This window comes from Rattus norvegicus, chromosome 1 (assembly GCF_021556685.1).
Source record: "Rattus norvegicus strain SHRSP/BbbUtx chromosome 1, alternate assembly SHRSP_T2T, whole genome shotgun sequence".
Lineage (NCBI taxonomy): Eukaryota > Metazoa > Chordata > Mammalia > Rodentia > Muridae > Rattus > Rattus norvegicus.
Genome location: NC_141534.1, coordinates 198,621,644 through 198,645,793, shown reverse-complemented (window position 1 = coordinate 198,645,793; position 24,150 = coordinate 198,621,644). Strand labels below are relative to the sequence as shown.

General features: G+C 45.3%; 1 protein-coding gene across 50 annotated transcripts in view; it reads right to left on the bottom strand.

Annotated features, from left to right (window-relative positions):
- Positions 1–6,971: 6,971 nt before the first annotated feature.
- Dmbt1 (deleted in malignant brain tumors 1) overlaps positions 6,972–24,150 on the bottom strand; it is a 79,002-nt gene continuing 61,823 nt past the window's right edge. For all 50 annotated transcript variants that reach the window (XM_087601904.1, XM_087600813.1, XM_087600893.1 and 47 more), the window contains 10 exons: positions 23,599–23,628; positions 21,659–21,982; positions 20,565–20,594; positions 20,012–20,032; positions 18,712–18,862; positions 17,404–17,612; positions 16,303–16,487; positions 11,299–11,687; positions 8,848–9,119; positions 6,972–7,525 (listed from right to left, as the gene is read on the bottom strand). In XM_087601904.1, coding sequence (XP_087458030.1) covers positions 7,359–7,525; positions 8,848–9,119; positions 11,299–11,687; positions 16,303–16,487; positions 17,404–17,612; positions 18,712–18,862; positions 20,012–20,032; positions 20,565–20,594; positions 21,659–21,982; positions 23,599–23,628 — 1,778 coding nt within the window. In that variant the 3' untranslated portion in view covers positions 6,972–7,358. The remainder of the gene's footprint in view (positions 7,526–8,847; positions 9,120–11,298; positions 11,688–16,302; positions 16,488–17,403; positions 17,613–18,711; positions 18,863–20,011; positions 20,033–20,564; positions 20,595–21,658; positions 21,983–23,598; positions 23,629–24,150) is intronic.

The window sequence follows — 24,150 nt, the reverse complement described above, 5'->3', positions numbered from 1 at the left end:
CCTGCCACCTTTGTGTGCCATTTCAGAAGTCGATCCTGGTTCTTCTTTAAACCCATCAGAGACTGGCCTTCTAAGACCTGCCACTGCAAGGAGTCCTAAATACATAAAGTGCTTGCCTTTTTGAGAGTCAGACAACACAGCCTGCTACTGCTGGCAATCCCGGGTTGAGAAGACTTTCTCAGCTTGTTCTCTCTGGGAGATGCTAATAGCTTGGGCAAATGGTTACAAAGCACCTTCCAGGTCTCTCTCATAAAATATATTCAGTCTATAGATATAGATGATAGATAGATAGATAGATAGATAGATAGATAGATAGATAGATTGATAGATAGATAGATGATAGATAAATAATAGATAGATGATAGATAGATAGATAGATAGATAGATAGATAGATAGATAGATAGATAGATGATAGAGATAGACAATAACTAGATGATTGAAAAACATAAATGATAGCTAGATATAGATAACTAAATGATAGATCAATAGATAGCTGATAGATAAAGAGATGATAGAGATAGATAGAAATAGATAAATGGATGATAGATAAACAGATAAATAATAGATATAGATAAATAGATAGATGATAGATCAATAGATGATAGATAGATAGATAGATAGATAGATAGATAGATAGAGAATTAGTGCTCACCTCCATTGTGCTTTACTAAAATCTCCAAAGAAGTCACAGCTGCCAAAAAATCTCACCCAAAACATAACTAGACAGAGGGAAACATGCAAAATATTCTACTTCAAGAATGTCCATCCTGGGGGTTGGGGATTTAGCTCAGTGGTAGAGCGCTTGCCTAGGAAGCACAAGGCCCTGGGTTTGGTCCCCAGCTCCAAAAAAAAGAACCAAAAAAAAAAAAAAAAAAGAATGTCCATCCTGAAGAGTTACACAGAAGCATTCCTAATGTCTTCCCTGACTTTGAACTCCACCTCCTTGGATTTCAAAAATCCAACCATGGAAGACCAAGACACAGCCCGAACCAATGAACCATACCTTAACAACTGCACCTACAATGCTGTTCTCCATGGCAACAAATAATGATAATGCTATTCTGAGTAATTGTGGCTAATCTTGAGGAAAAAAAAAAACCCAAGTGATGTCGACCTTGAAGCCCTAAAGCCTTGATCCTCAGTGAAAATATCCAAAACCCTACAAAGATTAATTGACATCCTGGTTGTCTCTTTCCCCTTATTACTCTATGGTTACTGCGACATGAAGAGCACATGATGTAACACATGTGTATAAATCCACATGCACCCCTGGATGTTCCCTCCACTTCAAATAAGCCCGTTACTTATCATTTGGTAAATTCTCTTCCCGGTGATGGTCACCACTTTTAGCTTTTAAATCAGCTATTACCGAGAAAGCCTTTTCTGTCACAGTGTCTAACAATCCAGCTCACGGCCTATTAAGGGTTGTTTCAGTTATTTTTGATATTCTGTGGAGAGTGTGAGCTACCCTTCCCTGCCTAGAGGGGAAATTTCCCCTCTTTGAACATGAAATGCTTTCAAAGAGGAGAGATATTGCCTTTAAAGAGTTATAAAGCTGTCCTGTTCTTAAGAGCTGTGAAGGCTCCTAATGTACTGAAAAGCATTAGCCGCTTACATTTCTGTCTTAATGAGTACCTCGCTCATAGTTGTCCAAAGGTAAATGTCACAACCTTAGGAATTATTTCTCTCAGTGTGGAAGAAAAATCAATCTGTTTCCCACACTGTCCTTTCTGTCTCCATGGAGCCTGCATATGCATGAGTGTGAGAACATAGAGATCTCTTATTACTGTTCTCAAGGTTAACACAAACCCCATCCATATTTTTTCTGAAGAATTGATCACTTAAGAGTAGAGGACAATTACAAGCAACATGGTAGAATAGGACATTCCTAGCTCTTATTTCCTCCCATAAAAGTAATGGGGTAACTATTAAAAGTTGAGTCTAAAGTGTTCCCCTCAGACTCACGTGACCCCCAGCTGACGGTGTTGTAGGTCAGGCTGGAGGGAGTGGGTTACGGGAGACTGGGACATTTCCTCCCTTTGTCCTAGTTAGGGTTACTATTGCTGTGATGAAACACCATGACCAAAAGCAGGTTAGGGATGAAAATGTTTATGTGGTTTACTCTTCCATATCACTGTTTCCTGTCAAAGGAAGTCAGGCAGGAACTCAAGAAGGGCAGGAACCTGAGGGCAGGAGCTGATGCTGAGGCCACGGTGAGGTACTACTTACTGTCTTGCTCCTTGTGGAATGCTCAGCCTGCTTTCTTATAAAACCCGGACCCACAATGGGCGGAACCCTCCCCACATCAATTACTAATTAAGAAAATGCCTTACAGGATGGCCAACAGCCTGATCTTTATGGAGGTCTGTTCTCAATCAAGGCTCCCTCCTCTCAGATGACTTTTACTTGTGTTAAGTTGATACGAAACAAGCCAGCACAGCCTTGAGGTTATGGCTACCTCCTCTTCTGAGTCTGTTCTCTGCTTCCTGGTGTGGGAGCCACCAGTGCCTCCTGTGTCACTCCTTTTGCCTTGTCTCCACATCATGATGAACTGAGTCCCCTGAAGCAGTGAATAAAATAAACCCCTTGTCCATCAGTGTCATGCCCACCTCGTCCAGCAAGGAAGATGCAACACCGTTGGATTCTTCTCAACAGCCTTTATTGCAGGACCACCTCATTGCTGATACGGGGGGCCTCGAGCGGCAAAAGCACTCGCCTTATATACACAACAGGCTGGGGCTATGCTAATTGTCTTTCAGGGATTGGCAGAGCACGAGTCACCCCACTATCACCCCACTATCACCCCTGCTACTTGTCCTCCAGGGATTGGTGGAGCATGAATCCCTCATTAGCATATTACCGTCCCGGCCAACTGACTCCAGGTGCAAAACCCACGCATGCGCAGTATCGTTGCTCACCACAGGAGGGCGCCCTACATCTCCCCCTTTTTTGTTTAATAAAATGACTGGTCTAGATCAGGATGTCACGTGAATATTTGTCATTGCTCCTGTCTTAGGTCGTTCCTCTTGTCGACTCAGCCTTACTCGTCATAGGGTTACCCTATCGCAACTGGGCCCCGTGTCTTAGGTTGATCCGAGCCCGGGAAAGTTGCCCATCTCTGGATACAATGTCTTCACATGACTATGACTAAAATGATCTAGGGCGAACTCTTAATCTTTCAAAGAGGCCAGCCATATGTTGGGAGAAGCACCATTTTCAATGGCGATCATAGCCTGGTAAACAACCACTTTGTGTCTGGCATGTTGTCTTTTTAAACGGCCAATAAGCCAGAGACCTACTCCGAATCCCAGGAGGACAATAGCTCCCCAGGCAAACATGCCAGCCCACTCCTTAAAAAAGGAGAAAGCGTTGGTGATCCATGAGTTAAAATCTTCAATTGTGATGGGGTCCAACCTAGTGCTGTTGAGGACAGCAATCTGCATCAGCAATTGTCTTGATAGTTGCTCTGCTTTCATGGACCAGTTCCCTTTCAGATATCGAGTTTTCTTTGTTCTGTTGAGAATGCTGAGAAAAGTTAGCTTGAAAGCAAAATATAACCTTAGCCAGATTGGTGGGGCATTTTGACCATAGGGGCAGGAACTGGCTGCTGAGGGGATAGGATCAAAGGCACTCTCCATGTTCTCCTGAATAAATTTTTCAGGTGGTCTACCTCTATCAAATCTGATCAGTATGACTCTGTGAGGTTTCCAGAGCCTAATCACATACTTAGCAATAGCCTCAACTTGAGCCACAACAAAAACTGCACTGACCCCATAGGTTCTGACTGATTCTGCCAATTGCTTTATAGTCTTAAAGTCAACGGGTTCATGATATCGATGCAGTTAGCATCCAGAAATACTGGAAAACTTAATCCCATCTCTTTCCACACCTCTGGGCAAAAGGAAGTACCTTTTGCAGGCTTCACCATGCTTTTATATTGAGGATTATACGGAGGTGCTGTTGGTATTAATGCTTTCTTGCATAATTGTCTGCCTCGTTGCCACTTGGCACTAGCATGTGGCCAGTCTGGATCATATCTCTCCCTCTCACACTGAGCAGCCTCTTCCTCGAGATCAGCCTCATCATCCTCACTAAGCTCTGAATCATCTGACATTTCTAAGGTCAAGGCTTTTAAAGAAGAATATATCTTATTTGTTTCCTGGTCCTGGTTATCCTCTTTTTTTATCTCTGCCTTCTCTCTGTTCCTTTTATCTCCTTTTCTTTTCTTTTTTTCTTTCGAGACCTTTTCTCCCTCCGACATACTTTCTTGTTGCTCTGCAAGGACCCTCTGACCTGTCCTAACGGCTTCCTCACATCGTTTATCCTCTAAGCAGGCACGGACCATTTGCCAAAGAGGTTTTAATCCAGGCTTAACCTTTCCCTCTGTGGCTTCTCTATCCCACACAAAGAAAAAAAGAAACAAAATTACAAGCCCTACCCACAAAGGATCAATTGGAAAAAACATTGCCGTAGTTCACAAACCTTTCCGCCTCTATACCAAGGCTTTCATCGTCTCTGCTTACCTCCAGAGAACCTTATCATCCCTTATCCGGGAATTTACTGACATCGCCATCCTGAAACTGAAGAGTTCTGAATCCACGAAGATATCCTTGGCTCCCCGAGCAGCCACCAGTTGTCACGCCCACCTCGCACGGCAAGGAAGATGCAACACGGTCGGATTCTTCTCAACAGCCTTTATTGCAGGACCACCTCATTGCTGATGCGGGGGGCCTCGAGCGGCAAAAGAACTCGCCTTATATACACAACAGGCTGGGGCTATGCTAATTGTCTTTCAGGGACTGGCAGAGCACGAATCATTATCACCCCACTATCATCCCACTATCACCCCTGCTACTTGTCCTCCAGGGATTGGCAGAGCATGAATCCCTCATTAGCATATTACCATCCCAGCCAACTGTCACCAGGTGCAAAACCCACGCATGCGCAGTACCGTTGTTCACCACAGGAGGGTGCCCCACACATCAGTACTTAGGTAGACTGTCATTTTGAATAAAGGACTAATTGGGGAAATTATTTCTGTCATGGACTTACAAAGAGACCAACAGGATGGCAGGGGATTTAAAAGGAATGCTTTGGTTTGCTTCTCTGTTGCTACGATAAACACCATGACCAAAAGCAACTTGAGGAGGAGAAGGTTTATTTGGCTCACAAGTTGGAGTCTACCGTCTAGGACTGAGGCAGGATCCTGAAGGCAGGAATTAAAGTAGACGCCATGAAGGAACACTATTTACTGGCTTGCTCCCCAGGGCTTGCTCAGCCTGCTTTCTTGTACAACCCAGGGCCACTTGCCCAGGGGTGGCACTGCCTGTAGTAGGCTGGGCACTCCCACATCAGTAATCGGTAAAGAAATTGCTCTGTATCTGATACAGGCATTTTCTCAATTGGGTTCCCTCTTCCAAGACAACTATGACTTAAGTCCAAATGACAAAAACCCAAACCATCCCAGAGGGTTCTGTCCCATTAGGCAGAGTGGCTGTTCCTTCTTATAGGTCCCAGAGGAAGGGAGAGATTCTCATACAAGTGGTAGATGAGTAGGCCACAACAGGGGCCACAGCCCTTGATTCCTGGTGGTAGGGAGAAACTCTGGGGGTATGGAGGAGGAACACATTAAGTTCAGGTGTACTCATTATACCAGCAGGGGCTCCCCTCTTGAAGTCTGTTTACCTTGGGAGTCTGGGTGTGGATCAAGGTTCACAAACATAGCTGTAAGGCTGAAGGGAGAAAGAGGTGTCTTCAGGCGGACATGGCAGCTGCCTCTAAAACCAGCACTTGTGGAGTTAGAACAAGCTGGTGCTCTAGACCAGCAGATTGGTGAGCTCCAGTTCAGCCTGAGATCCTACTTCCTCTGTAAAGTGGAGAGCTGTCAAGGAAGACACTCTGGATGTAGGGGGTACTGAGGGAGTGTACCTATATGCAAACCATTCATCTAAGAAGGAAGGAAGAAGGGAAAGAGGGAGAAAGGGAGGCACAGTAACAAAATGGCACTAATGTTGAGCTGTAGTGCCCTCTTGTCTCCACCACTGGGATGGCAAGAGAGTGGTAGGAAGCCTTGTCTGCTTTGAAGGGACTGGAAGGCAAGCAAGACACAGCTCAAGCAGATCTGCTGTGTCCTGTTCTTTTACCCATTGTGTCTGTCATTCATTTGAAGGTGTCACCCAAAACAGAGCCATTCATCTCTAAGCAGGTCCACATCTGCTCAGATCCAGCCACAGGCTGGGTCTACGTTTCACTGTACTGATGTTTGCAAGACTAGTCCACACAGAGTGACCCATCAGGTTTTTCCTTGATGTCTCCAGCCTGGGACATGAATAGGGGTAATGAAGACCAGAAGATAGCGCCCTGATCTCCTAACTCTTCTGCATGCTGAAAGTGTGTGTGTGTGTGTGTGTGTGTGTGTGTGTGTGTGTGTGTGTGTGTGAAGTCTCAAGGCTGGTGATGGGCAGTTCTCAGTCATCTCTTGTCAGCTGAACTTCTCTGCTGAACTTCTCTGGCCCTTTGTCCTAAGGGGTCTCACCTAACTCTAGCAACACGTTCATAGTTAGGATCATCCAAGCCTACCTGTTGGGGGTCTGCATTGGCATTGCCTGCACAGTACCTAGAGGCCAGGGTCTTCCAGCCTGGGTACCTGGCTACATTTCTTTATCTTCTATGGTCATCTGTCACATTTTTCCCTGGGGATTTCATGCAAACATGACTCCTGTCCTAGGCATGGATACCCTCCTCTGGCCCTTCCCAGTCTGTAGCTCTGAACATTTATGTGTGTCACAAACGGAAAGATGAAGACTCTTGGAAGAATGTAGATGATCATTCTCTTGAAGGTTCTGGAAGCCACAAAGCAGAGTCCCTTGCCCTTTTAACATTTCTCTGGCCATGTCACCAAAGCTGTCTGGGTGACTTGAGGGAATCCAGTAAGTGGGTAAGCCTGTACACACAATGACCAAGCAGACACTTGCTTTGAAAAAGATTCTTTATATTTAGTTTGTTGTACGGAAAGGTCCATATTAACACTACAGTTCAAAAAAGTCAGCTATAAAAGGGGGAAAGGGAAATTCTAGCTAGAGAAAGGATGGCTGATGCCAATGTTTGGCTCACAGTTGCCTGTTATTGTAGACACTGATCTCATTCTCCTATGACATTCTTCCCAGCCTTCAGCCTCTAGACCCTGGGAAAACTTGGCCCCCACCTTTCTTCTTTACCATCTGATCATACTCGGCCACACATTTGTGCTAAGGGAAGCCTAGTCATCGTGTATCTGGGTGCCAGGCATTAGACACTCCTGACTTCCATCTTTTCTGGGAATCTATGCATTTGGAGCCAATGTCTGGGTTGTTTTGCTTCACATCTTAGTACTTGGAGGTTGACCACGGGCAGTGCGTGTCTTCCTTCCCAGTGTGAAGGCTGCCACAGCTACAACCAGGGCCAGGAAGACTCCACCAAAGATGGCTGCAGTGGGATAGACCTCCTGGGAGCTGGCTGGCTTCTCCACATCTGCCACTGCCAAGTCTGAGGAAGAACAGAGAGTGAGGTGATAGAATGAGAAAAGACAAAGACAAGGACTAGGGTGACCCTTGTCAGAACTTTCCATTGGGGATGGAAGAAGGGCAAACTGAGGCTACCAGTATTCCAGGTAGCAACTGAGTGTTGGTCTAGAGAGGCTTACTCCCTGTTGTCTTGCCACACAGGAGAGTTAGGGAGGGTTTCCGTAGGAACTTGGGCCTGGGCATTGGGAGAACAACTCTGGGTCTATAGATGAGTGGGAAGGGAGAGAGTCATAGCATTTAAGCCAGTTGGGAAGTGGTGATAAGAGTCCTAGGCCAAAAGAATCCAGCACCTGAGCCACTGTGGTGACTTTAGGTATAAAAGAGGCACCACCTGGCTCCTCACTTTGCCCACTGTTCTTTTCTATATCCGCATCAGAGGTACCTCGTCCAAGTCTGCTCTGACCGTGCCTACTTATTTGCTTCCTGCCACATGCCACACAGTGGGCCTTTGGCAAATTATGAATGAATGGAGAAAGAGTCTGGAACCAAGTGTGGGACACGGCTACTATTGGGCATGAGAACAGAGAGCTATCACAGATGGTTCCCACAGGGTGATGGTGCTGGCCAACCTAGAAGTGGGTGTGTGACAGCATAACAGATCCACATCTGCCCTGTCACTCTGGCCATTGTATCTCCCTACCTAGGAGATATGTAGGTCTGGCCACAGTCTAGGCCAGAGGTCCTTAGAGTCCTACTGTGGACATTTACTTCTAGTCAATACCCAAAGCAAAACAACACAACAGAAATCATACCTAACACCTGTTCTAGGTGGGAAACAAAATGACCCATTCAGTGCCAGAACCCCCAACCTCCAGCAGTTAAAACCAATCCGTGCTGCCTGCAGCTCCACATCCCACCCAGTTGGTTAATTCAAAACACCTGTCACCATCGTAGTGAGGTGTAATAATACCATTAACTACATTAACAACAAAAACTATCGAACATTCATCATACATCTAGTAACTTGCACCAGAGAAGGACCAACGCAGTTCAACAAACATTGCTTTAACAAGCCCTCATAGTCCTTAGAGACATTAACCCTTTCACCTTATAGCTAAAGATTCTGGGAATATAGATTTCAGAGAATCAAGCCTTCCAGGTCACAAATCATTTGCCTACCACTGACATGTGACCTTAAGTCTTGGGGGAAGGCAGCAACCAGCCTAATTCATCAACACGTGTGCAGTTTAGGTTGGCCCATAGCACAGACAAAAACATCCCAAATCCCACCTCCCCAGAATCATGGGCCCTAGGGGAATGTAGGATGTGAGGGTAACCACCTACCGAGACTCCTCTTTTCTTTGCTGGGAGATTGCAACTGGATGGGTCCCAGAACAACATCCACCTTTTCTTGGTAGGAGCCTACATCCCTCTTGGACCTTACTACACATCCTCTGTAGCACCGTGAGGAGACATCGTATGCTCGACAAACCACCAGTTTACACTGTAGGTATACTGAGGGGAAGCGGTTCAGGAAGTGGAAAGAACTGAATTTAAAGCGGGTGATGCGTGGTGAGGGCGAGGAGTAAGATTGGTAAGTTTCATCTCGTATGCATCTGGAAGTAAGGAGAGGAATGTGTTAGCTTGTGGAAGCATGGACTCACCTTAATCCCCCTGCACTCCCCAGTCATGCTGGCTGCCTGGGCCTCCAGTGCCTCCACACACTCATTGTGCGGTGTGCACATAAGTCCCAGCAGCTCTTGTATCTCACCAGCATGTTTACAGAGCAAATCACCTGCCATGAGATTGAGTTCAGTGGGCCAGAGTAACAAGGAAGTAGAGAAGGCTGCTCAAGTTTGGAATCCAAGAGCAGACAGGAAAGAAGATGGCCTCTTCTTCCCTTTCCTTGCTACTAGGCCTTGAAAGGTGACATTCAGATACAGGCTGAACATCTTCTGTGTTTCCTGTGCCCTGTCGCCTAGGGCCTCTCTGCTCAGCCCCTAACCAGCCCTGCCCCTATGCAACTATACCTCCATGATGCTGAATTCTCTCTAAGACCCTACTCTAGTATCCAGCGCTTTCTCTTCCCTCAGGAACCTGCTGGTAATAGAAGAAAACCATCCAGCCAATCTACTTCAGGAATTCCACTGAGAAGCAGAAGAGGCTGTCTCCAGGGATCAAACCATGTGAGACTTTCAATATGGAGGCTGAAGGGATGTGCTGAAAGAGAAACAAGAGGAATGGGCCTGGTACTCCGAGATAGGAATGCTTCATAGGTGGACTGTCCCGGGGCAGCCTGACTCTCCCAGAGGTTCCATGTCAACTTTCCTTCTTCCTTCTCCCTCCAGAGGTTCCTTCCTGTTTCTACCTTCAACTTAACTGTCTGGAAATACCCAGGCTCCTTTTCTTTACTACAGCCCTATTAGCATGCCAAGTGTAAGGATACCTGTAGGTTTGTTCAGAGCTGGGGCCTTTGAAAGATCTAGAGTGGGAGGAGAGTTGGAGGTGAGGGTGAGGGGGTTCTGCAATGACCAGAACTTCGTAGTACAGGCCTACCAGGAACTTTATTCTCTATGTAGATGGTGGAATTGAGGACCAGCTATGACTAGTGAGTCCCTATGCTCCAGGCTCAGATGGTATTACAGATGGCATGGCCACAAATATGGCAAGACGTCACCAGAGTCAAGAAAGAACCTTTGGCAGAGAAGAACTAATCACTCACTGGTTTGTTTCTACTTCAGTCATTGCATTTCCATTCAGAAACCACTCAGTTACTACTTAAGGCAAGAGGGGTCTAGGTAAGTTTTCTCCTGTGTTTGTTGCTTCCAATGGGGCAGACTCAAATAGGACCAACTACGCAGAATGCACAAGATGATTCTCAGTCTCTGTTTACTGAACTGATACTCATATTCAAATAGTTCCCAGGAAGTGAGGCTGTCTTCTTTGGTGTCTCAGGTCGGCATGAAATGTAAGCCTACTGCCATAATTATTATCAACAGTCCCATGGGAGGCAAGGGCCATACTAGAAGCCAAGAAGTACCATGCCCTCCAGCAGAGATTACACAGTGGGGACTGAGCTTGTGCACCCAACATGTCAGGCTTCCTCCAAGAGTGCAGGAGCATCATACCACCCCAAAGAGCCTAATCCAGGGAGGGTAGAGCCAAGGAGATTAGTGCAGTCAACCTGGTCTCCAGTGATTCAACCTCAACGTGCCCTGAGCCACAACTGAGAATTTGCATTCTTAATGGATGGAGGATGTAGAGACCATGCACTCCTTTGCTATGGTAATCTTCTAGGCCTCCTTCTGAGAATCTTGTGATCTCAGTGCTCATTATTCTTTCTCATGTAACCTTCCCAGCATCTGATTCTTGCCACTATCTCCAGTTAACTTGGGGTGCAGAAACTGACCCAGAGATTTATGTATTTTAATTTGGGTCTGCTTTCAAATTGGTGATTTTCCCATGACATGCTTTTAACCCTAAGACTAGACTTTGATGACTGGAGATGAAACCCCAGTTTATAGTCGACTAGCTGAATGACCATTGATAAGTTGTTCCTCTCTTCCCACATGTTAACAGGGTATGGTGCCTAGTTACCCGTCCCCTTAATCAGAAATGTGACCTCGGGAACAATGTGAGAACTCCTCAAAGGCAAAAGCCATGGGTCGGAAACTATCTAAGTCTGAATCTGTTGGAAGTTCAGTTAGCAAAAATCTTCATTCCCTGAGCTTTTTGGCTACTCATGTCTGAGTTATAAAGCAAACATTTTCATCTATCTCATACAGAATTCCTTACCCACTCCTGATGAGATCATATGTCAAAGACGAGAAGTCATTGGGATGTGGCGAAGCCACACAGGTGTCCACAAACAGAGCCAAAGAGGTATCCGAATGGAGGACTTCGGCCTGAAGGTACAAATTCTGGTCCAGATCCACATAATATGGGCTGCTGGTCACTGGATACAAGAAGGAGGAGGATGTATAAAAGGAAATATTCACGTCAAAATTGCCATACTGGACTTCCTGGATCTCGACTGTGTTGTTGGTGATGTACATGGTGTTGACCCAGGTGTTCTGAAGCATCTTGCAGCTGACATGGATGTGGAGATCCTTTCTCCTTTTGATGATGCCATTTGAAACAGCCGCTTTGAGGAAGTTGGAGTAGTTGATGGTCTCGTTGTCAGCCTAACAGGTGAAAGCAGATTGGGTCAGCAAGGATGCGGGTTAGAGAGAGAGGGAGATGACTCCGCCAGACTCCTGCAGAATCATACAGAGAAGGTGCCTGTCTGCACTGTGCCTGCTATTACCTATGATGGATGTCAGCCTAACCAGCAAACTCTCACCCACTCTCCCACATCCTCTGGCACATGGCGGTAGAGGCCAGGATAATCTGCACTTGCTCTTGCTTGGGGCAGAATGAGTGTCTGGACAGCCCCTGACCTGCAGTGTATCTGACCAAACTCAGACTCCATGGTTTAGGACTCAGAGAAGGATATTCTGAGCTTATTCTTTCTCAACATTCCGGGGTGATACTTATGAGAAAGGCCTGGTAATACCAGCATAGAATGCTTTCTATTTGGAATGACTGAAGACTTCCTCAGTGTGGTGATTGGCATGGTGGAATTTGCAAGCCATGGGATTTGCAGTTATAACTGAAGCAGGTCTTGGCCCAGGGGGTTGAGGCTTCCCTGCAGAGCCTCAGATGAACATCTGAATGAAGTCATAGCAACCCTGAGGCCATTCTTGCCTTATGTCATTGTACTATGGGATCATTCACCATTGTGAATTCCACTGGGCAGCAAACTCATAAGGAGGCTAGTGTCTTGTGCCATTTACTGTTTCTGCCATCTTCTGAGAGCTGCCTTGATGATAGCCTTATGATTGGGTCCTGTCAGCATATGAAGGAAAGGGTGGTGCCTTAAAATATTTCTTTTTTCTTAGTATAATAACAGCATCAGTAGCGTCTGTAGGTATCTGTGAAGCAGTTGAAATGAATGAAGGGAGCATCCTGGAAGAACTGTGATAAACAGAGGGTGTGACAGGGAGGTAACAGTGCAATAGCTAAGAGAACATAAACAGTGACTCCTGGAAGCACCATGTCGGGAGTGTCTGGCTCCAGTGATGTAAGCATAACTACACCATCACTAGGCTGTGGGCTGGGGGGCTCCTCACAGCCTGAGTGCTGTCATAAACTTCTCCCACTCCCTTATGCTTAGAACCCTGTATGCTGTAAGGGCAGAATAATAGCAGGGGGGACATGGACACCATCCAGAAATTAAAACAATTGTACTCTTTACAGTAAAAAAAAAAGAAGATATGGCAGGGCAGGACAGAGCAGAGACAGACAGACAGAAGAGAGAGACAGAGAGAGACAGAGAGAGACAGAGAGAGAGACAGAGAGAAGGATGGAGCGAAAGACAGAGAGAGAGACAGAGAGAGACAGAGAGAAGGACGGAGCGAGACAGAGAGAGAGACAGAGAGAGACAGAGAGAAGGACGGAGCGAAAGACAGAGATAGGCAGAGAGACAGGCAGAGAAACAGACACATACAGAGAGACATAGAGAGAGAGAGAGAGAGAGAGAGAGAGAGAGAGAGAGAGAACACAGAGACAGAGAAAAAGAGTAAGCATTTTCCTGTAGTCATGTCAACTATGAATGGCAAAACTGTGTTCTAGTTGGCTCGGTCCTGAACAAGGTCCCCTGTGTTGCCAGCACTCATACATCTTACATATAATTATTTTTCAGGATAGAGAGCCTTCTACTTGTCTATTGTTGAGACTCTACTCCACACATGTGCCTTCCAAAAATCTAAACATAAGACAAGATCTTTTGGGGTAAGCTCTTTGACCCTTCCCTTATTTTCTCTACCCAATCTTTGTCTCCACAGACTGACTAGGGTCTAGGGTATGACCATCCTGATTGACAAAGGGCATCAAAACCTGCACTCCAGACCCAGGTCTGGAGAAGAACCAGCAGACAGACAGATCTCTTGCTTTCCACGTTCCCTGAGGAAGCACACTATATTTCTCCCATAAATTCTTCAAAGCCTTTAAACATTTGTATTCCAGAACCAATGGTGTTACAAACCACATAGGTCTTTCAAACTGTATTTAACATGAGCATATTCATGAAGTCCATATACGTCTCTCTGTGACAGAGCTCAGTTCTGAATCTTCTCTAAACAACAAGCATAGAGTGTAAAGTTATTTCTTTTTCTTTCTTTTTTTCAGAGCTGGGGACCAAACCCAGGGCCTTGTGCTTGCTAGGCAAGTGCTCTACCACTGAGCTAAATCCCCAACCTGCAAAGTTATTTCTTGATTGGAAGGAGCCATCGAGATTCTAGATTAAAATTCTTGCTTAGGCATCTGCCCAGGTAGAAACACAACCAATATGACAGAAAGTCCTATGCATGAGTCTCCTGTCATTCCCAGAGAGACCTGGCATGCTTTCACTGTGAGAAAGCTCATCTATTCTGTGATACCAGCCAACCTGTCACCCTTCCACTGTGTGGCAGCCTGGGTAGAGAGTCATGAACAAGCCTGGCTACAGAACACACTGACTCCACAGTTCCTGCGTATGTGTCCTCGGACACATGGCCCAGCTTCTCTCAGTTTTTATCTCCTGTGATTGGGGATAAAGGTTTCCCAAGACTTTTAGACGTTATGCGGAAGTCTCAATTCAGTACCTGGCACACATAATAGTTGTTGACGCTATCATGAAGTCCTGGGCACCAAGGATAGCAGAGACAATTAAAATTAGCCCTGCCTCTGAAGCACTGTTTGGTAGGTGATGTGGATGTTCATAAGTGGGGAAACAAGAAGGCAGCGAGTACTACACAGTCTCATTCCAGTTAGAAAGGGCAGGGCTGGCACGCTGGAGAGATGCCCTCAATGATCTATGAAGTGCCACCAGCAAGCTCCTGAGGTGTTTAATTCTCTAGGCTGCACATTTGGAAAGAGGAGCAGTAGTCACCTTCAGTGGGCTGACTCACAGCAAGCTGGAGATAGCATGGTTAACTTACAGAGCGAAATAACACAACTGGCTGTGTGTCAGAGGGATGGGAAGGAATTCTCCTCAGCCTTTCACACAGTGCCTGGTTGATGCACATTCTTTGCTATGAGTAGCTCATCTCATCCATTAAATTTCTCTCCAAAGGAACTCCTGGTTGTTTAGAATCTCACCAAGAGATCTGGGTGATCAGATCCTCACACACAGTCATAGGAATGGCCCAAGGCCCACCTGGTTGACTGAGTGCCCACTTTGTCTCTCAGTGTGTACTGTGCCTGGCATGTGGCAAATGCTTATCATGTGTCTGGTGCATTATAGGCATCTGAACATGTCTGTCCTGTACATACCACCATAGTAAGACACACCACTTTTCCATTGCCCAAGCATCTCCATCCTGCCTTAAAAGTCACAACCTAGAAGCAGGCCACCCATGAAGACCTTTTTCCTATGGCACAGCCATTCCCTTTTGCTAAATTCAGTATGAATGGGGCATTTCTATCTAATAGTGATATACATAAAATTTTGTATACCGCTTCTGTGTCTGGCTTTTTTTTCTGAGATTCTTGCCTTGTGGTGTGGTCCTATGCTATTGGTCTACATGGCTTTGATCAATAGGCCTGGCCTCTCTTAATTCAATCTCTTCAGTTTTAATGTAGGGATGGCAATACAAGAATACTTTTCAAGAATTGGGGCATAGCCAGACATGGTAGTATAAGTCTTTAATCTCAGGACTCAAGATGCTGAGGTAGGCAAAGCTATGTGAGTTCAAAGCCAGTCTGGTCCACACAGCCATCAAGAACTGCATGAAGAAACTTTGTCTCAAAAAAAATAATAATAAAATAATATTTCGGGAGTACAGCATGGACTCATCACAGCATCCTCTACTAACAGGATGACAACAGGACAGTCTATATTAAAATTACCAAATCTCAAGCATACCAAGATGGGTGACCGCTCTACTAGTCATGTCTAACCCATGATGGTCCACGGGCCACACTATTTAAAACACTCAACAGGGTAAATTCTTCTGTAAGTCAACATGCAGTACTCTAGTGTGAATTTTGTAGATGACAATGTCAAAGCATTGGCCACCCCCCTCCTGTTGCCAACTGTGGCAACCGAGTATGAGTCTCAAGGTGGGCACTGGCTTCCTCAAAGGCATAGCAATGCACTTGAGAGCTGTTGGCTGTTGTAGATCTCAGACTTGTAAAATATGTTTGTGTATTTAGTTGAAGGGCCTCTGTTTCTTTGACACATCCCAAATGAAGCCATAAGAATCCCAGACTGAAAAATCTCAAGCTCCTCCTGGGAGCTGTGTGGGTGGATTCCTGCCAAGGGCTCCCTCTGCTGGACACAGCTGTGGAAACTGCTGGGCTTCCCCCTTCTCTTCCTCTGAATTCCTCTTGTTTAGAAGTAGCTACAACTACTGTACCAGGGACTTCTGTCTGCCTTCTGATGTTCTGATTACATCCCAGCCATAACTTGTAGATCCCCAGTGTTCTAGAAGCACGATAGCTGTCACTGTGATAAATCATGCTCAGGGCTGGTGAGACGGCTCAGTGAGTAAAGGGATTTGCTGCCAAATCTAACAATCTGAGTTCTATTCCCGAGACCCACATGGTAGAAGAAAAAACCCATTTCCCATAAGTTGTCTTTTGACCTCCATATGCACACAGAGGCATAACACACACACACACGCACACACACACACACACACACACACACACACACACACACTTTTGATTAAAGAAAGCATGCTCAGTGGGAAATAGAGTAGGCGGTTCCAGGCTTACCTGTTTGGTAGTACCGCAGCCTGTGTAGGGAATTGTGAATATGACCTCCCTTTGTGTTATCTGAGGCTGACACTGGTAACTCACGTTCCAACCAGGAATGACAAGATCCCTGGAGGAGTAGCCCATGGACTGAAGGTAGCTCCTGCTCACACTGGCTCTCATGTGATTTGACAGACAAAGGAGATCTAAAGGACACGAGCAAAGCATGCAGAGTCAGGATTTCAAACCCCACAACCCTCGTGAGGGTCTTTCCCCAGCTAAAGAAACACAGATTGAGAGGGTTGATTCACACATGGTCTGCATGTGACATAAATGCTCAAAAAAGAGTCACAATGACTCCAAGGGTACCCTATGGCTACACGCATCTTCATCCTCAGGAATGCTCTGGAATGAGGGCACTTAGATGTATAGGATTTTCTGGTATGGACCTGGAGATAAGATTTTTAAATATCCAAAATATTTTTGTCAAGTTAGCATTCTCCCATGAAGTAAAGCAACTGTACAATAAGACAATGGTGATGTCATTAGGTGACATTAGGTGATGTCATAAGGAGAAAGTTGATGCCTCTGATTCTGACCAGTTAGAGACCATGGATATCACCATGTTCAACCCTTCACCAATGTAGATATAGGTTCATATGGCTCAAACTGAGCCTCTGTTACAATAGCTGCTTATACTATGGTGTCCAACTTTATCCATCTTCAGACAGAAGCCAAATGTATTAGGTCTCAGGATATGACCAGTGATTCACACTCAGAGAGGGTCCCAAAGTGTCAAGCTTGGTGTCACCCACCACTCCTTCTGGCACTGTCTTCTCACTATCTGTTGAGAGCATCATTTTATACCTTCATACACTTTGCCACCACAATAAGGCCAGTACAACTCTCATCAGCCAATGCTGGCCCTCGGCCCTCTTTTGGTCATCCAGAGTCCCAAGACTCACCACACAGTTGCTCTCAATTGACAATGCATGAGCTCAATCATAGGGGCCATGATATTAGAACAATCATTATGTTACAATCCCAGGACAATACAGGAACAGAAGGCTCTCAGAGGTGTCCCCAGTCCTAACAAGCTTTTGTTTTAACAAGGGAACTTACTGGTGGTATTATTGTCAAAGTCTGAGTAGTAGTCAGCCCGGAACCCTCTTCGAGTAACACTGTGATCAGTGGTGAAGCGAACTGACATGAAGTTGGATGTTGAAGTGAAAGAGCCCATGGCCCCATCACAAACCCGGGCAATGAGAGGTGAACTGTGGTGGGGGCCATCAAAAATCTCTATATAGTCATAGTTGCAGCCCCCTTCCAGCCTGGAGAGACAAAAGGAACAATTGATGAGGGCTCAGATCTTGATATCCTTTGCCATGGAAACCCTAGTCAGGTTCACTATTTGAAAGAATAGAGGACTTTCTTAAATCCAGGGGAATTCATCTTGCCAAGATGGCCAAGACTTGTCTTCAGACTGCCATCTAAGCTCACATATAAGAAATCTATAAGCTCTCTGCCTGACTGCCCTTTAAATCAACACAGGAAGGTCACAAGAGAATTCTTGACTTATTCCTTCAAAAGGCTTCCAGGTCCCTTCCAGAATGAAACAAGTGCCAATGACGTCAGAGTGTGGTGATGAACAGCGAAGGAAATAAACACTGGACCTCTGTAATGCTCAGGTTTCCCAGCCACTAAGATAAACACTATGTATACTATGCATATCCGAAAAGGGTGTTCATGATGGCACATGGAGTACTGTAAGGGGGAAAGGAGTTCGTAAAAGGTCACAAGCAGTGGACACTGCTATTGAGGTGCTAGAGAAAACTGACATAGTTTCTTGGCCATCTACCTCCCAGAATGATGCATGTATTAATGGGCTCTTGTAGATATCTACTCTGATCAAGAACATTTTTATTTGTAAGCATATGGGTGATAAGGACTCTGCTATAAGCAGCGGTAATGCTAGCACCCTGGGTTCCTAAGGACTCAGAAAGAAAGGGTTCAGTGAGGAAAGGTCTATACAGAACAGGTGTGTTTGTATATTGTGCTCCCAAGGCTGTCATTACTCAAGCCAAGATCCTCCCTCCCACTGAGAACATTCTAAATACTTTCAAATGCTCTGGTGATCTCCTGATCAATAAGGTGAGGAGATGAGGAAAGCAGGCATTCTAGACCCTTCTTTTGACCGAGGTTTAGGAAAGTGGCACCCCAAGGCCATAGTGCAAATTCATGACAACCTGGGACTTTAAGACAGAGCATTTTCAAATTCCTGTGCTCTTGCAACGTTCACCATCCTCTGTAGGCTACTCTTGTTCCACATCAAACATATAACCTGTATGGTAAATGCCAACTTGGCTATCACCCCCAGGAATTTCAAAAGCACCCCACATTCTCTAACATCTGCTATGCACCCACACTTACTGCACATCTCTGAAGACCACAGTCACGCGGTAGTTGTTTGGGACTTCAATGTTCCACAAACATCTGGCATTATTAGGATAGCTCCCAGGGTAGAATGGGCTAGAAAATTGCCCAGAGAGTCCAGTCAGGAAACCTCCACAAGTATAGTTTACTGTCAGGGAAGAGAGGAAATGCAGATGAACCCCAGAACACACTGCACACCTGCCTGGCATGGGGAGAGAGGCTTAAGGAACCCAACAAAAGTTGGCCTAGCCCTGGCTCACTCATTAACGCCTAGGAATCTGTGTGTGTGTGTGTGTGTGTGTGTGTGTGTGTGTGTGTGTGTGTGTGTGTGTTGCGTATGAATATGAGTGTGTGGTGTATATGTGTGTGTATATGTGTATGCATATGTGTGATAGTGTATGTGAGTGTGTGTGTGCATTGTGTGTGAATATGAGTGTGTGGTCTATATGTGTGTGAATATGTGTATGCATATGTGTGATAGTGTATGTGAGTGTGTGTGCATTGTGTGTGAATATGAGTGTGTGGTGTATATGTGTGTGTATATGTGTATGAGTATGTGTGATAGTGTATGCGAATGTGTGTGTGTGAGTGTGTGTGACTGTGTGTGTATGTGTGTGTGTGTGTGTGTGTGTGTGTGTGATCTAATGTTCATCAATAGTTGAGGATAACACAGATACGTGTTTTGAAAAAAGGTCTTTCACTCAACCTGGAGCTCATTGGTTAAGCTAGTAAACTCTAGCTTTCACTGACAGGCAGACAATGGTGAGGAATAGATCACTTGAATCCAGGTTCATGCACTCTGGATGCAAAAGGAATCTTAGGCCCCACCTTGGGGTTTTTTCCAAAGATCATTGAATTTGCTGGTGGGGTGATGAATCTGATCAATGCAGACATCTAGAGCAAGGAACATGAAATAAAGCTCTTTGTACCTATCCAGCTCACAGAGTCAAATGTTGCAATCTTCTTGTAGAGACATAGTATTCTGGTTTAGATTTGAAACATACATCAATAAGGTCGTTATTAAAGACTTGGAGGCCAACTCATGAATCCAATCCTGTGATTGGTTGCTGAGAGCTTTGGACAGATTTACAGATTAATCATTTGATAGAGGAACTAGATGATGGGGTCTGGTTGAGTAAAGTGGGTCACAGGGGCATATCCTAGAAAGATATACCTTGGTTATAGTACTTGTCCCTTCCTCTAAATATTCTGTTTCCGTGTGTGTCTGTGTATCTATGTGTCTCTTTCTCCTCCCTCTTATCTTTGCTCCACCACAGATTTTGAATAAAATACTTACCAAAAGGAGGACTTGTCCAAACTAGAAAGGGAAACAAAGCGGAATTAGAATGAGATAGCATGAACCAATGGTGAAAGCTGACATAGCTGGGACATGGGATGCAGGAGCCAGGAAATCACTGTGACTGGGAGACAAGGACTCATCTCATACAGAGCCAGAAATACCCTAGACCACACTCAAGGATGCCCACCTCAGGGACAGTTAGGTGATCCAGACCCACTAGCAACTTTAATTCTCTCCTAAATGCTGTCATGAGGACTCTCAGTTGTCCCCCAACACACAATCCATGGATAAGACAATGCTTTGCCCAGGATAGATCCTTACAGCACCAGGAAAGCACTACTCAGTAACATATGTTAAGTACTGAAACATTCCTATTCCACTGGGCCAGGCAAAGGCTGATGTGAGCTCCTTTTCTACTTTAAGGAAAACACAGAAGGTTCTGGGGCAGCAATATCTCTGTAAATCCCTTCCCATTCTGTAGCAACTGCCTGGTATCGTGAGCAGAGCAGAGAAAGAGGGACTCATAGGATTGAAGGACAGCTGGACTCACCTGGACCAGGAGAGGGAGTCGGATCAGGGACTGTGAAATGAAAAAAAAAAGCCTTGTTAGATGAAAAGGTGACTAATATGGAACCTGGGTGGGTGACAGTGGGCATAATTTGCTTTAAGCTGTGCTCAGCCCCCACCACAGAGTAGGAATTGGTAGCCATCTATACTCCCAGGAAGATGTTTTTGGTGAGGGTCAATTAGTATTTCACCTTCTGGTCCTTCTCCAGGTGACAAATGTGTCTGGACAAGGTAACAGGCTGAATCTTGTATTTCATAACTGTCCAGTGATTCAGATGTTAAATGGCCTTGTCCAGACCAAATTTTTACATGGAATGATCTAGTCCTCAGTATTAGGGTTAGGGTTGGGTTAGGCTTGGATTGGATTAGGGTTAGGGTGTTAGGGTTAGAGGGTTAGGGTTTGGGTTATGGTTATGGTTAGGGTTAGGGTGTTAGGGTTAGAGGGTTAGGGTTTGGGTTATGGTTATGGTTATGGTTAGGGTTAGGGTTAGGGTTAGGGTTAGGGTTGGGCTAAAGTCAGAGAGTGGGTACAGTGTGTGTAGTTTGGTTATTCCCAACCAAATGTCCTTGAGGTAGTGAAATGGAAGGATTTCTTTTCTAGGGTACAGATAACTCTCTTATCCTAAAACGTTTTCTGTACAAACACATATTCACAGTACTAGCCACTAGGCCTCATTCAGAAACCCTTTGGAATGGTACGGTCTGAGTAGACTGTGCTCCCCAGAGTACACTTTGAACTGCTGTACACTCATTGACTCAGTACTTTCCTCAGCCTCTAGACTGCAGTTCCTCTATCCCCACAGAACCCAACCGTGGTAGAAGAAACACTGAAGCCAGTGATTTTTCTCCTTGATTCTTCTAACAAAACTAGAAGTGAAAATGACTAATGTCCCTTAGATGTGGGTTACCAGTGACAATTTCCACAACCAGCCTTGTAGAAAGAAGTAATACTCACTCCCAGTAAAAAAAAAAAAAAGGCAATTTCAGTAAATAAGAAAGACACATTCATTGAGGGGAAAGAACTAAGGATAAGAAGGGATCATGGAAGAAGACAGTAGAGGTTTTCACCAAACTCACGTGAGCAAATGACTCCTGCATCCTCAACATGGCGACAATTATGGACAAGCCAGCCAGGGTGACGACAATTCCACAGGTGGGACTCATACCCAGAGCAAGACACATCATCCAGGACAATGAGCCCTGAACCCTGACCAAACCAAGCATTTCCTGGAGCAGACAGAGCAGAGCCACAACCGAGCTGTCTGCAGACCACATTGGCATCATTGATGTCCCAGCTGTCGTCGCACACGGTACCCCAAGAGCCTCTGTACAAGATCTCCACTCGGCCCTCACACCGGTTTGTTCCATTTACCAGCCTCAGCACCAATGAAGAATCATTTCCTGAGATAAAATGGCACTCATTAGATAAGTTCCATTAATGCGACAGTCAGGTATCCCCTGTACTCATGGTGAAAAGGCTTTCCTTGAGGCTCTTTGATTCCTCAACAGGCAGGTGATAGTGGTAGCAACCCCTTAGATTGCTGGGACAAGGTTTCTGCACCCTGAACACAAAGGATCTTCTGGCATAATTAACACCTGTGTCAGGGGCTATTTCAGATGCACATGTGTTTGCTGATTATGGGTGTCACTGTCTTTGGAGAACAGAAAAACTACAGGAAGTACTATGCACTCTGCACATGTTTCTTCTGTTCTAAACGGCAGAGTCCAGGACTTAGGTCTTCTGTCAATGTCATAGTGTTCTGAATGGAACAGAAAGTGTACCCCAAGGCTAACATTGAAGACCTCAAGTCCTGATGATGAGTCTAGTCCCATGAAGGCTTAGACGAAATCTGTTTATACATTCTGGGATCGAGTAAATAAAATAGATTTTTGTGTACAGAGTGAATCACTGCAGATGTACACAAGAAAAATAGGCCCTACTTCTAATTCCTTTCTCTCTCCTTGTCTTTCTGAGCTGTGCTCCATCACGGACTTCAAGAAGATCCCAGAATACCTGTCTCTTCCTAAACTCTTGGTTTAAATACTGAAAACAGACATGCAATAAGGAGGATATGTTGTAGGCCAGAAATACGGGGGAAAACAAAGACAGATTCTGAATCAAGGTTCTGTGAAGGAACTCATGGTTCAGAGTACATGACATTTGACACAGACGCACTGTAGCTGACTGAGTAAAAGACTGTTCATACCTTGAAAGCAAGTGTTGGCCCTAACCATGCCCTCATGTGTCCATCAATTGGCAGTGGGGTATTCCTGAAAGCCTGGAGAGCTACACGTTTGTCATGATTGACAAAATTGGTAAAAAGAATTATGGCATCTATACCTTAGGAACCTGAAAGGAGCAGTCTCTTCTGTCCCTAAGTAACAGGATGTGATGGTTTGCATATGCTTGGCCCAGGGAGTAGCACTATTAGAAGGTATGGCATTGTTGGAGGAAGTGTGTCACTGTGGGGGTGAGCTTGGAGACCCTCCTCCTAGCTGCCTGGTGATGCTCAGGCTGCTCCTGGTTTCCTTCAGGTGATGATGTAGAACTCAGCTCTTCCTGCACCATGCCTGGCTGGATGCTACCATGCTCCTGCCTTGATGATAATGGACTGAACCTCTGAACCTGTAAGCCAGCCCCAATTAAATGTTGTCCTTTATAAAACTTACATTGGTCAGGATGTCTGTTCACATCAATAAGACCCTAACTAAGACCCAGGACATTTGCAAAAGATAATGCATTCTAGACAAACTGAATAGGAAAGAATTGCCATAGCAAATCATTTCACAGGAAGTGGCATTTAGCAAAATGGGTTAAATGCTGCAACTCTCACATCCCACTGAGACAAGCAGAGGGTGTTATTGGTTCAACACATGCTGCCTATGTAGGATACAAAGAATGCTGAAGGTTCTGGGGCAGACAATACTTGAGTCCCACCCACTCTGTAGCTGTTGGCTCTGGAGGTGAGCAGAAGAGGGATGGGGAGACAGAGGAGTTGAAGGAGATCAGGACTCACCAGTAATGATCGGGAACGTCGTTGGAGGAGCTGTGAGAAAAAGAAGCCATGTCAGAGCCTTGCAGAGAAGTTGCCTGGCCTGATCCTTTGTGCATGACACTGAGCAGACCAGACTGAGTTTTACTCATTTGTTGCCTAAGAGCAAGTGTGTAGCCAGATACACTGCCAGGAAGATGCTACTCATGAGGTCGTTAAAGACACATATTCTGCTCCCACCTCACAAGGACATGTGCTTGTGTATGTTGGCAAGATTGATCCTATAGTTTGTGGCTGTCAAACAAATCAAGAGTAACTATCTCAAGTCCAGATCAATTCTTTACCTTTGATCATTCATGTCCCTTAGGACATCTTCAGTTACACTGTCCATGAGGCACACATCCAAGAGAGATTTATAATCATGAACACAGACTCTAACCCAGAACCTGAAAAGCTGTGCAGAGACAAACACCTTCATCAAGGCTCAGTGAGGAAACTTGTGCTTAGGGTTCTCTGATGGGAAGCCAGAGACAGTAATTGACACAAACAAGATGTTTGTCAAATGATCATTTTCAA